At 44.9% G+C, this 14050-nt stretch overlaps 2 protein-coding genes and 1 long non-coding RNA gene across 7 annotated transcripts in view; 2 read left to right on the forward strand and 1 right to left on the reverse strand.

Moving 5' to 3' along the window:
- Positions 1 to 3828, reverse strand: part of RBM25 (RNA binding motif protein 25) — a 33865-nt gene extending 30037 nt beyond the window's left edge. For 2 of the 3 annotated variants that reach the window (XM_064658184.1, XM_064658183.1), the window contains exon 1: positions 3532 to 3828. In XM_064658184.1, the coding sequence (XP_064514254.1) occupies positions 3532 to 3813 (282 nt within the window). In that variant the 5' untranslated portion in view covers positions 3814 to 3828. Of the gene's footprint in view, positions 1 to 3153; positions 3173 to 3531 lie in introns of those variants that run through there. The other variant, XM_064658185.1, reaches the window with a different exon arrangement.
- Positions 3829 to 3931: 103 nt separating this feature from the next.
- LOC135415844 (uncharacterized) lies at positions 3932 to 6211 on the forward strand. The gene is made up of 2 exons (XR_010431293.1): positions 3932 to 4045; positions 4668 to 6211. It is a non-coding gene; the product is annotated as an uncharacterized LOC135415844 (long non-coding RNA).
- Positions 6212 to 9308: 3097 nt separating this feature from the next.
- The window catches only part of ZFYVE1 (zinc finger FYVE-type containing 1), a 28042-nt gene continuing 23300 nt past the window's right edge, over positions 9309 to 14050 (forward strand). Inside the window, exons 1-3 of one of the 3 annotated variants that reach the window (XM_064658188.1) lie at positions 9309 to 9713; positions 10333 to 10564; positions 10703 to 11239. In XM_064658188.1, the coding sequence (XP_064514258.1) occupies positions 10742 to 11239 (498 nt within the window). In that variant the 5' untranslated portion in view covers positions 9309 to 9713; positions 10333 to 10564; positions 10703 to 10741. Of the gene's footprint in view, positions 9714 to 9949; positions 10565 to 10702; positions 11240 to 14050 lie in introns of those variants that run through there. The other 2 variants (XM_064658186.1, XM_064658187.1) reach the window with 2 other exon arrangements.

A 14050-nucleotide genomic window follows, 5' to 3' on the forward strand; every position in this document is an offset into this window, starting at 1 on the left:
CAACTGGCCTGATGTCAGTGAAAATACTGAAACAATGAAATCTTTAGCCCCCAAAATGATGGATTTGTGTCAGGTCTCTGCATGTAGTCAATTTAGACTATGTCTGTGCAAGCAAGCAGAGCAAAGCAACAGGAGCAAGTCTGTTAAACAAAACTAATGGAGTCAAGACCCTAATGTCAACACTACATGTTTTGGGGTGGTTCACCCATTTGCATGTAAGGGTGCATTTTGTAATATATTTTCCTCCAAAAGGAATCTAGCTCATCCACTGAAGTAGTGCAAACCAATGTGAAATAAAAGTTTCCCAAGTGATGATGATGACTGCGAGACTTCCTTCAAGAGCACACCCTTGATCCGAGTTAACACAGTAAAGTAGGTGCACATGTTATTAAGCCTTGGGCCATTTCTGTAAGCTTACTCTACATGGACCCAGCTCAGAAACAGCCGAAGCTACTAACTAAAGCAAGTGCCACATAAATACAGCTACAATATTCCAGGTTCAACTTTGCCCCAGAAGGAGTTCAGTTGCTTTCGTACACTGCTCTTCTGAGTTAATAAGTCCTGGAGGAACCAAGCACCATGCAGAGTCAGCTGCACCAATTTTCTGAAACTTGAAGAGAGTACAGGGCTATCCATATGGTTCTAAGGTTTGGTAAAATCCACTGGGACTTGTTAATTCTGTCTTGGTGCAATCCCTGTTGGGAAAGAGCTCTGTCCACTAGGAGCACACTGGCTCTGACGCACAGCAAAGCAAGTGCGCAGGGCTGCCCTGAGCGCTGGACTCAGCTGTCTGAGACTACACAGAACTCACAATTACTATGAAACAAGGGTCAACATCATTCAGACATTGCTGCCCTGTTCTTTATTATCTCTGACTCCCCAAAGTTCCAATAACAGGGGACTGAGATTGTACTGGTCTAGCTGCACTGTTAATGTAGTAATTTCTTCTTAAACCATAATATTCTTTAAGTCTTCTGTTTTATTGACTGACTTTACTTTTTAAATAAAGGAGTGAAGAGATATGTCATAAACAGAATGTAAGTTTAATAAAAATCACTGCTAACTAACGTATTTTAAACTAACAACTTTATCTCAGGGCAGCATAATTCTACCAGCGTCACAGGGTTAATATTCTAAGGATATTCTTAAAAACTTGCAAAACATATTCACCATTTTCAAAACAGTTAAGTTCCCCATGAAACACACAGTTACAATACTTACTGCTGTTATACTAAACAAAGTTAAAATTAACTGTAAAAACCCTCAAGTCTTAATGCATAAACAAACTTCATATGTTATAAGAATATATAACGAAGTATAAGAGCAGTGACAGTATGGCTGACACAGTTTGATTTCACTTTATCTGACTTTACTTCAATATTTTCACAAAATATCTGTGCAGGATGGCCCCACAAATAAGGGAGCAGTAAGCTCAAAACTCACTTGAAATGTTGTTGGTTTGGTTTTTTTTTTTTAAATGAACTACAGTCAGGCTTTGATTAAGCTATTAACATTTAGATTATTCCAAGAGTGCCTGCTAAAATCCACATCTATGGTAACTGTGTAACACTATGCTATTTAGTAACACACTAAAGAGCTGTTACACCAAGACATTTGATTGGTATGTCCATATTACTATGTTTCATTGAAATGTCCCTACAGAAAGGCTTTCACACATAAAAATGTTTTTAATGCTTTTTAAGAATTAGAGTAATTGCTATTAAGAATTGTACAATGTTTTCACATTTGATTCTAATGTCAATACCTAGACAGCAACAGAGTGAATAATCACTTCCTCTAACGTATGACAAAGTATTTTACCCATTTTGTGTCATGAAAGGTGCAGCTGAGCAACAAAAGCATTTTCAGAAGCAACTGGCAAAAACATATGCCATAAACCAATCTTTTACAGTCAGTACTATCAACTAAACTTTTGCATCAGTCTCTATGTGATATGCAGATATTTAAGCCACTTAAAAATAGTCTCCTAGTTTGTCAGTCAATGAAGGTGCTGTTTATATTACTGCTTGTCACCAAAAAAAAGCTCCCTAAAAGAAAAATCATCTATTTCAAACCAACTGGTTTTCCCAATGAAAATAACTGCTTTCTCAGACCCTACAGTTTTCTCCAAAATTGCCTGCAAGCTAAGTAAGGATTAAATGTTAAACACAACAGACACAGGGAGAGATAAAACATATCATAGATTTCCTAAGTATATATATATTTCTGAAAAAAAAAACCTCTCGTATTTGCTCAAGCTCATTTTTCAGAGGTGATCTAGAAAGTATTCAGGAACTGCCACGGGATAGTAGCATCCCAAACTGTTATTATGAAGCAACACAAGAAGCAACACGTTTATCCAAACGAAAGGCTCAGTCCAAAAGCCCTTTACCTAGGATCCTTTAAGTATGTCATCAGTACTTTAAGATATTTGATTTAGGTCCTAGTTCTGTGTCTCTGTACCCATATAAAGCCCCATTCAGTCAAATAAGTGACTCTCCATTCTAACTAGGCTATTAACTCTTCCCAAAACACAAACCTGGCTGTGGCATTACACCGTTTATGTGAATGGGCACTCAGAGGCAGAGAAGCAGAGAAATGGGAAGCACTCTGTACAATGCCACTCCTTTACTGGGAAAGTAAGAAACAGTCCTGTTCTTCCTTCTAATTTGCTGTGGACCACCTCTATAAATGCTAATGCAATACCTGAAGCAATGATTTTCTGCCACAGAAAAAAAAAATAGTAAAAATCCGTGTGCCTGCATTTTAATTGGAATGGACTGAGAACTATCCAACTTTGAAATGTCACTTCCTGTAAGCCCGTTTAATAACTACTATTGGGAAAAAAAAAGTTAGCTATGTTCAGGACGTTCCTCGGGTTTAAACAAAACCCTACTTTCCTTCAGGTAGACAAAGGTCTTCTTCTACAGTGGAAAAACACATAATGAGAAAAACATGCAGTGGGCACATACAAATGTTACTGACATGGCTGAATCACTCTCGATTCCTTTATGCACGAGCTGCTAACACGTGTTTTAAGAACACCCCCCGCGTCCACACTAAGGACAATAACTTCTCTGTCGCGATACCGTCGAAAACCGTTCCATCGCGTGAGCCGTTTCCCCACCGTGGAAAAGTAAAAATCCCACTCACAGCTGAAGGCGGCCCGGCCGCAGTAGGGAACGGCGTGGGGCGCCGGCAAAGCTCAGCGCAGGGCCTGATCCCGAGCCTGCGATGGGTTCCCCCCCGGCCCCCGCGGGGCCGCTCCCGCCCCGCCCGCCGTAGCCGGCTCCGGGCCGGCGGAAGGAACTCCCACGCGTCCCAGCGGCAGAGGAAGGCACAGGCCCCGCAGGCACCGCCCCGAGGCCGCTCGCCCGTTCCACGCCCCGACCAGGCCCGAGCCGCCTCCCCAGCGAGCGCCCGCAGCGGCCGAGCGGCCCCGGCCGCGCCTCCGCCCAGCGGGCGGCGGAGGCGCCACCGCCGCTTGCCCTCCGGCCCTCCCTCATGCCCCTGCATCCCGCCGCCTCTTACCCCTCGCTGCGGAGCGGGATCCGCGGGATGGCGCGGGAGGCGCTGGGCCGGCTGAGGCCCCGCTAGGCCGCGAACACACCGCGCCGAGCCGCTGCCGCCGCGCCGCGCGGGGTCATGTGACCCGCCCCTTCCGCCAGCGGTCCGGCATGCACCGCGCCGCGCCACCACAGAGGCGGCTGTGCCAGAGCGCCCTCCCACGTGCTCGGGCTCTAACGCGGCCGACCATAGAGCGGCGGAGAATAAAAGGATGGGGGAGGGAAAGGGCAGGCGGGTGGCTGCCATCTGTGGTGCGGCCAGGCGGAGTGGGGCCGGGACTCGGCCCCGAGCTCCGCCATGTTGAGGTCAAGCGGCGCCACTCGGGGATGGGGCGGCTGGAGGCCCTGGAAAGCCTCGGGAAAGCCGCCGGCTGTGGGTGTCACCGACTCCACGCCTTTCTGCCCGTCCTACCGGACCACTTGGCCAGGCTGAGCTGCGACCCGATTGTGACGGGCTGCACCGCAGGCACAGCCGCGTGGTAAATACTCCTCTTGCTTTTAAGTAGGCTGTTAATACGGAGAGAACACGTGTTTTAGCCGTGTTCAGCAAATTTTAAGGGCCTAGAAAGCTACAACGAAAAGAAGTCTTACAGCTAGTAGATGTAAAGATACGGAATGACAGAATAGCTTGGGTTGAAAAGGACCTTAAAGGTCATCTAGTCCAGCCCCTCTGCAATGAGCAGGGACATTTTCAACTAGATCACACTGCTCAGAGCCCCATCCCAATTTGACCTTGAATGTTTCCAGGGATGCAGCATCCACCACCTCTCTGGACAACCTGGGTCACTGTCTCACCACCCTCACTGTGAAAAGACAACGCAGAAAGAATCGTGCCTTGCAGAATTTACCACCTAAGGAGTCTTTCTGCTGTGCCTTTTGCAACCGGACATGCCTGTCTCATATTGGCCTTTTTAGCCACCAGCATGCTTGTGACAAACCTTTCCCTAATCTTCCTTCCCATGATAAGTCTAAAGGTACCCTCCTTTAAAACCATTGTCCTATTGCTGCAGGCCTTGCTAAAAAGCATGTCCCCATCTTTCTTGCACCCTTTAGGTACTGGAAGGCTGCAATAACTTCTCTCTGCATCCTTCTCTTCTCCAGGCTGAACAGCCCCAGTTTTCTTAGCCTTTCTTCATAGAAGAAGTGCTTCAGCCTTCTGATAATTTTTGTGGCCCTCCTCTGGACTTGCTGCAACAGGTCAATGTCTTTCTTGTACTGGGACCCCAGAGCTGGATGCAGAACTGCAGGTGGAGCCAGACCAGAGTAGAGGGGCAGAATCCCCTCCCTCAGCCTGCTGGCCAGACTGCTTTTGGTGCAGCTCAGGATATGGTTGGCTTTCATGGAAGGCTCTATCTGCTGAAAAAAGATAAGGATTTACAGAGCAAGAGGAGCAAACACCAGTGTCTTAAGCAGCTGTAAGCTCATCAGAAAGATGTCACTGTGCTGTTGGGCCTAGCCACGGTCTACAACTGTTGTTTTCCCTGACCTACTTCCAGCATTTAGACTACAATAAAAGACAATTTAAAATGTACAATTTCCCTCCACATTATGTGTGAGACAGTAATTGCTGGAGTCACACCAATGATGGCAAGGATTTGCAAAAGGAAGGAGGAAGTGACTGTGAATGAAAGGAAGGCAATCTCACAGATGATTATGAAGTAGACCATGAAATAAACATATGTGCATAAAGCTGTTTAAAAAATCTGTATTACATTTTACCCTGTTCAAAAGTGCTCAGAAGACTAGAGTTGAATGACAAAATCTCTTCCACCTGTAATGGCAAGAAAAACATTTGAAGCAGACTGACTTCTTCAGTACAAAGCAGATTAAAACTATCTGGCTAATGTCATACATACTACTGAACAGTCAACAACTGAGGTCCTGTTCATCACCTTGCATTGCAAGATGATGATGTGTAAGGGTAAATATTCTAGCAGTAGCATATTTAGGAAATACTGCAAGTTTGAATGCAATTCCTTCCCCCAATCAGAAACAACCTTTTTACTTTCTATTAATTACAGCTTATTCCAAGCAGGCTGCATATCTCCCTTTAAGTAACCCAAACTTAATGACTGCAATACTGACTACTATTAATATTGAAAATAATTTATAAGCATATCTAGAAAAACCAAGGAAAAGAGAAAGGGCATAATGAAAATCTTCAGTCTTCTGTTTCTATGCTCTTGTCTCAGACTGAAACTTTTGCCTGCTTGAAAAAGAAATGTGAAACACAAACTCACTTGCACTGCTGTAATAAGCTTGTATTTACAGGAAACATTGCAAAGGCTTTCCTAGTGTACATGTTCATCTGTTTTGTTTAGCCAAATAGCCTCCAGGATCCTTCCTAATCAAGGAAGAACAGCATCAGAAGCACCCAGCAAATGCAGCTACTTTCACATCTCTCCCCTTTCTGCTATAAAATTTTGGAATTACCTACCACTAAACCTATCCATGTTATCTTTTTACCCTTCAGTTATGAAACTGAGATCCCTTTCCAGAGACTGACTGCACTTCACTTTATTCAGTTCCTTGCTGCAAACTTGTGCTGGTTTAAAGGTAAACCAGCAGGGGAAATGAACTCAACCCAAAAGAGAGATTATAAATCAGAATAACAATTTAATAAAATAATATAATAAGTACGATTATACAGACAAACAATTGGTTTTAACCCACAAACCCCAAATGTATAACCCAGCACCCTGGGGCATGAACAGAGTGGTGTTCGTTGGGCCCCCTGAGTCCAAAGTAAAAGGAGTTGGTGAGAGTGCTGTTGCAGTCTGGTCAAGTGTGGTGATTGCAGTCCGGTCAAGAGTGATGGTTGCAGCCTGGTTGAAAGGTGGTGGTTGCAGTCCAGTCGAGAGTGGTGGTCTGCAGTCTGGTTGAGAGCAGTGGTCTGCAGTCTTCCTCTGGATCCCAAGAGTGGTTCCAAAAGTTCCAAGACTCCAAGATTATATACTCTCCAGTTCAGGCAGGAATGCCCAGTACTTGCCTCAGGGCGGGGAGTTCCACAAAGGGTGTGAGGACAGGAGGCACCCTCCTCTCTCCCAGGGCTCTTAACAGCTAGTTTATAGCCTGAGGAGTCAGGCTGCTCTGGGCAGAGGGTGTAAATGCTCTATCGATAACAGTTTCTGGGAAATGGCACGGAAGGCTATAGAATACACAGTTCTGGGTTATACCCATACACCCATGAACTAGTCCCAGCTGTTCTAACTAGGACAAAACTCCAGAGTTTCATGCTCAAGCCAATGAAGAAGAGTGCAGTATATGGCTTTTAGTATTGAGGCCAAAATGAAAAGAGGTGCTTTTTATGTCTACAAATTGTTTTGCATTCCAAGCATCAGAGATCATCCCAAACATGGTAAGCAGCACCTCAGGGTACAGGGGTCGTGTTGTTTCTAGACTATGCATTTTAAACATTTTATATATATATATATATATATATATATATATATATATATATATATATATGCCTTTCAACATTATAAATGTTTTCTGGGTGAATGGTTCACAGTTCCAGAATGGTGTGTGAAAAGGATCTGCCACAGTGGAGAAGGATAGTGTCTTTATAACACTGTGACTAATCACTTGGATCTTTATTGCCTATGTGCTTTAATCAGTGCAGGTTTCTCTCTCTTCAGCATATGCTATGTTACACTAATGGAAATCAGTAAAATTTGTTTTCAAGGAACGGACCGAGTTGATTTTTGACGTATAACAAAACCAAATCTATAGTTATAAGGAGGGCAATTAAAAAGAGAAATTAAGTCTACTCTTCCTATTCCAGGAGGAGCAGTGGTGCAGTTTTACTAAGAGAGAGAAGTAGGAAACACTGGGTGATGAAGGTTTAGGCTTTATGCAGAAAGTAATAACTACTTTGTACATTTTGTAATATTTTCAACAGAGCAGGCTTCAGGTGTACTTTTTTAACACCACAAAATTAATAATCACATTCTTCTTTTCTTCCTCATACTCTTTAATAACTTCCTCTATCACATTATGAGTCTAAATAGAGCCACTTAGAGGAGTATCCCTTAGATGCCAGACTCAGTGATTGCAATCCTTGGCTCCTTGTGAATAGCACTGTGAGATTAAAAAGTTTCTATCTCATATGTATTCATTATATACACTTTTAGGATTTTTTTCACTCCAAAGACATTTAGTTCAGCAATACTGTATTCCATAGATGTCGGTCTATTTTGTTAATCTTTTTGTTTAATCTTTTATGCATAATACTGAGTGAAAATACATTATCATAACAATATGGAAGAGAACAGAGAAGAGAGTTACTGTGCCAACCTTCATTCATTCATCATCACTAAACTGCATAGGAGAGAAATAGTTAAATCATGTAGATGCCTACACAAATATATATAGTAGAATCTAGTAGAACAAAAGTACTTAGAGCACGGTGCTTATATGGTTGTGCCAAGGTTGTGGGTTTGGTCCCTGTATGGGCCAGAGTTGGACTCAATAGTTCTGGGTCCCTTCCAACTCAGAATATTCTGTGAATACATTCACAGAATACAGAATATTCTGTGAATATTCTGTGATACTTCAGCAATACACTTGAATTCTGAGAGGGCGTCAGTCACTCCTAGTGTTAGGAACTTCACCAGTGCCTCATTTTTGTGGTAATTGGACCTGCTGACTTAGTTTTGTGAAATGACAGTAGTTCAACTTAGAAAAGGTAAACTTGCAACCACTGCCTTCTACATGGATATCCAGTTATGTAATTTGGCTCCCTCTTGAAATTATTTGTCTATAACCAAAGCAGGGGACCAAAGAAGGGGCACTTTATAGCTGCCTGTCAGTGGTTATCAACATGAAAAGTCCACTGAAGGGAAACAGCCCATGTCCTTCCTCTGGTAAGGTAACCATTAGCATTTGATCCAAGCATCCAGCCAAAAATTCTTGCTACTTTAGAAGAGAAATTCCCTGTGCACTGGCTATACTACAACAAAAATGCTGTTGCATATTATCTAAATCATATACTTTCATATACACGTACAGACAATGACAAAATAACTCATCATTTTCTTGTAACATCATACCTATTCCAGCCAGTACCATGAGCCAAAAGCTCACTGGAGCCATTCCTGGCCAAGGTTATTTCCTCACCGTGTAGTTCCATTGACCATTTCTGTCTGGCATCCACAACCCATTCCCACAGCTCCAGTTTGTGATTTTGAATCTGCCATTTTTTGGCAGGTGTGTGCCTCTATTTCAGATGTGCATTTTTTTCCAGCTAAATAAATGGCAGCAGTTCACCCATTGGTTGAGGCTACTGTCATGAAAAAATATAAAAAAAGGTCGCAGTGGCCGGTGGCTCTCCTTGTCAAGACTTCGTTTAAACCCATGAGAGCTGGGCGCCAAGTGGACACCGTGATCTATTCATCTGCCAAACCTGGAGGCCTGGGAGCAGCCGCTTGGTTGTTCTCCATGCAGTGGCAGCAAAGAGCTTCGCTCTCAAACCCTGCTGGGGCCTGTTTACACTCCTCCGGCGCAGCTCCTCGGGGGACCCAGACAGGTGCGAGGCGGAGATGATAAACAAAACGAGGGGAGCAGAAAACCCCGTGGCCATGGCAAGGGCCGGAGGTACCGCCTGCCCACCGCGGGCACTGCACCGACGGCAACCGCGGCGGGGCCGGGGCGCTGCGGCCCCCGACTACAGCTCCCGGCGTGCCAGCGCCGCCCCGCCTCCTGCCGCCGCCTTCCCGTCTCCGCGGTGAGAAAATAACCCCGAAGTTCCCCGCGATCAGCTGATCTCGGCTGACAACGAGGGGAGCAGGCGGAGCGGGCACGGGTCCTGCCCGGCCCTGCCCTGCTCAGTCCCCCCGGGCGCCCCGACTGCATGGTCGGCCCCTGGGGGAGGAGAACCGGGACACCCCCCCCGGGCGCGGAGGGGACGGGGGGGAGGAGGAAGCGGCGGCTGGGACCCGAGTCCTTAGTCACCGGGTGCCGGCGGGAGGAAGGGGAAGAAAGGTGGCCGCCGGCTTGTAAACAATAGCCCGGCTCGCGGCGCCCCGCGTCGCGCCGCCTTTGTTCGCAGCCCCGCCGCGGCTCCCCGCCCGCTGCCGCCGCTCGGCGGGAGGAACCCGGGGGCTCCCTCGCTCCCTCCGGCCGGCGCGGCGCCGAGCGCAGCCCCAGGTAGGCGCGGGCGGGGGGAGGCGCCGGCCGGCACCGCCGTTACGTAACCGCGGGCGGGTCGCGGGGTCCGCCCGGCGCCCCCGGGGGCGGCCGAGCCACAAGTGCGGCCGCCGCGGGGCAGCGCCCGCCCGGCGCCGGGGCTGCGGGGCCGGCCGGCAGAGGGGGTCATCCTGGAGCCAGGGGCGTCCGCGCTGGCTGGAGGAGGGGAGGCGGCCCAGGGCTGGTGCCCCGCGCGGCCCGGAGGCAGCAGGTCTAGACAAAGGCGGCGGCGGGGTGCGCAGGCTGCCCTCGGCGGGCGCTGGGCTCGGGGCTCTGGCTCTGGCAACTTGGGGCGCTGAGGAAGAGGGAGGAAATCCGTCTTCTGACAAGCCTGGCCGCGGTAGCAATCGTCTTCCAGCGTTATTAGGAGCGCACGAAGAGAGCGGATTTTTGTTTATCCGGCGAAGCACATCAGGAAATTCCCAGCAAATAAATACTGTGAACTCTCTGAAGGAGGAGCTTAGCTGTGGAGTGAAAGCAGAGAATTTTCTAGTCTTGAGACGGTCCTTTTGTGTGTGTGTGTGTACATGTATATGTATATGCACTTGTGTGTTTCTGATGCCTTTTTTGTCTCTGTCAGCAGCTGTTTCCCTCCGATCTCTGCTTCAGGGAAATACTTGCTGTACCTGCTGAAGTGCACCAGGCTGGGTTTTGTTTTTCTCATCGCTGAAAATATGTGAGACAGCTAAGCAGAGAAAGAATGTACACTGGCATTTGGGTATAGTAATACATGAAACCAGCCATGCTGTTTAAGTTTATTTTGGAGAAAGAAAACTTCATTAACACTTAAAAAGACTCTTCCCGTGAGGCAGGTCAGTGTTTGAAGCTTACAGAAACATATATATTAATTATTTAAAATTAAGTACAGACAACACTCCTCTTGTGTTTCTTTCCTTTATGAAAATACTAAATTTGCAACTGACTTTTACACATATCATTGTTTGAAACAGAAACAGGAGGGAAAAACATTGCTTTAAAGAAATCTGAAGATGAGTGCCCACACGCAAACTGCAGAGAAGGGACAGAACACGACACTCCTGTGCCAGGAAAGCTATGTTTGCAGTGGGACAGATGAAGCAATCTTTGAGTGTGACGAGTGCAGGAGCCTACAGTGCCAGCGTTGTGAAGAAGAGCTGCATCAGCCAGAAAGGTTACGGAACCACGAACGGACCCGTATAAGACCCGGCCATGTCCCGTACTGTGACTCCTGCAAAGGTGCCAATGGGAACATAATGCATGCCAGTATGACGGGCTCGAGGCAAGTAGCAGCAGTGAGGTGCCAGGTGTGCAAAATCAACCTCTGTGTGGAGTGTCAGAAGAGAACACATGCTGGGGGGAACAGAAGGAAGCACCCTGTCACTGTGTACCATGCTGGCAAAGCCCAAGAACAGGAAGAGGAGGAGGGGATGGATGAGGAGACCAAGAGAAGGAAGATGACAGAGAAAGTAGTGAGTTTCCTCTTAGTGGATGAAACTGAGGAGATTCAGGTAAGAACTGTGGTTTGTTTGAACAGGCAAGATCCTTTAGTTTCTATCTTAATCTAAAAGGCTGCTGTGATGCATCGCTAGTGTGTGAAGTGTAACTGGCAGCAGTGGTAGCAAAACAATGGCCAGTTAAGTGCCTTGGAGCATGTTGGGCTAAAAAGACATAGCACCTTGGAGTGAGTGGCCTTGCTCGTGAGTTCCTCAAAAGGTCAAGTTCGTTAAACCTTAGGTGTGGCAAGGGCCTCTTCTAAGAGGCTTGGTAAGCAAAGCTGGTGGAAGAATTGACTGTACTGAGACACACACAATTAAGATAAGAGATGTTTGTGCAGGATGCTGATCATTCCTGAACAGAATTGTATGGACAGTATGGCAGTATATCCTGCAAATGGGAGTACTGGCAGCCAATCTGCTACCGTATAACTAGGAGAGGGCACTGTACCAAGCAGTGCTAATGCAAGACTAAAGCTCCTTGCTGTCCTCCTTTAGTACCAGTAAATCTATCTGATTTTTAGAAATAGAACAAAGTAGAAATAAGTGTCCCAAGTGTGCCATCCAAGTCCTACAGATGTCATGGTTAAGCTATATTGCTTGTCACAAATAGTGTTACATGTTAGCCTTTTGGTGAAAGAGGGGGAAATTGCCAGCAATTTGGGGTAGACCTGCTGATAAAAATGATAGAAACAATTTGACTAGGAGCAGCTGCTCATGAGGCACTGTTTTAGAGTGTCTGGAGTTCAATATATGCAGTTAAAGAACTCTTCTGTTGGCCTCTACATTTGGTGAGCATAAGCACTTTACAAGGTAAAAATAATTTATAAATATAAAAGCAGCAACATGTGAAAGTCATGGAGCAGGTTAATTACACAAGTAAAAATTCAACTTTGTCTTCTGGCTTCCAGTTTGTGTTTTTTATGTTAAACCTTGTTCAGGAGACACTGAAAGAAAATGTGTAGTCACCTGAAGATTCCATATCTGGTTGCTCTAATTTAACATATTCATGCTAACATCAGTAAAAAGAATTGTGATGATACTGTGATTGTTGGTATTGTAGTTATTTGTATCCATCTTAGTCAATGTGCCAATCATGCATTGCAAGGAAATATGACTTAAGTATCTTATAGCTATTCTATACTATAGAAGAGTGTGTGTATGTGTGTGTGTGTGTGTATATATATATACACAGTAATTATACCATAGTACAGAATAGTTGCAAAATACTTGGGTCACATTTTTTGTCCATTCAGGTGTACTGATTACCAACTCACATGGCTTTTGAAGGAGGAAGGGAGGAAAGGATGACAGTCCTTGTGGTGCACTGACATAGAAAACACACTTTGAGGGACACTGGTGACTGTAAACTGAGTCCTTGAGTTTTAGGTGTAGTAGCAGTCCTAAGTTTGTGTATTTCTAAGCCCTGAGCAAACACAGATTTCCTTGTAATGTATGACAGATGCAACTATTACTCTAAGATGCAGACTTTTCAATAATCCTTATCTAGCCACTAGAGAAAGCTCTGAAATGCCTTGGAACAGGGCTGTCTTGGAAAGCTGCTCACAAACTGTGACAACTGTGGTTGTACCGGTTTAAGTTATATTTATACTCATGAATCTGTAAGCCTTATTGAGGTAGACCTTTGGCTGCCTCTTGCAAGCAAGTGCATTTGCTATTTAAATGTCATGGGCAATAAAGCCAAGTTCCTTATTTGGACAGCAGTGGTCCTTTATCAGATCATAGCAATTTGGTCAGAACAGGGTTGGGTTGAAAAAGCCCTCCAAAAATGATCTTGTATCACTATCAAGATGTTGAATCTGAACTCTTCCATCTGGAGTGATCTTCTCTTCCTCACAGCTGAATACTTATGTGACATCTCACAGCCAGTGTCAAAGGAGTTTGAGAGTTTTCAATTAAAATATTTTCTGGCAGCTGGAATTTGAAGAGTGCTTGCTATTATAGTAATGTTTCTGCTAGTGAACATGAAGATCTTTTTTTAGAGAGGCCTGTCAGATGACTAGCTAGCTTTGAAGACATCTTGTGTGGCATCTTTTGCTCTTGATAATACTGATCAGCCAATTTAGCTATATTACATATATATATATATATATAAAAAACTTATTTTGTGCTTGTCATTATTTGGGGAGAAATCATTAAAATATTCTTTATTTAAACCAACTTTTTGTCCAAAAATGCCAAAATATTAATAACTTGAAATGTGGAGGTTCAGAGTTTGAGGGTGTGTGTCTCTTTAAGCTTGAGTAGAAAAATAAGAATTTATCAGAATTATGGAGTCTAGTTATCTTTAACTGTCTTGTGTAATGACCTTTGGAACTTGAAAATTGTTGCATTAGTTAGGAAATAAGAGAGGAAAGTGCTGATTTGCTATCAGTGTTAGATTCTGCCATAGCAATGTTAAAAGCTACCAAAAATACAAAATTAGGCAGAACTAGTTATGCTGCTGAACAAACATGATGGATTGAGATAATTACAGGTGTATACTTGTTTACAAACCTCTAACTTGACAGGGGTTCAGTGAGATGGGGACAAAAGGCCAAAAGATTTCTTTTTTAGTTTTCTTTGGAACTTGGAGTTAAGCTCAAGCAGTTATGTTTCACCTCACTGTTCCTGTTGGCTTCTTGGAGGTGGTAGCTCTGAAACCAAAGAACATTTATAGCATGTAAGCAAATACCTGATCTGGTTCTAGATCCAGAAGCACTGTGGATTAATCCATAAGGAGCTGTACCTGAGCAAATTCATTTAGCTGAGAGGTGGAAATTCTGAGCTTGGGCTCAGCACTACACTGAGATAATTCTGAGATCT

Source organism: Pseudopipra pipra, chromosome 6 (genome assembly GCF_036250125.1).
Source record: "Pseudopipra pipra isolate bDixPip1 chromosome 6, bDixPip1.hap1, whole genome shotgun sequence".
NCBI classification, from domain to species: domain Eukaryota; kingdom Metazoa; phylum Chordata; class Aves; order Passeriformes; family Pipridae; genus Pseudopipra; species Pseudopipra pipra.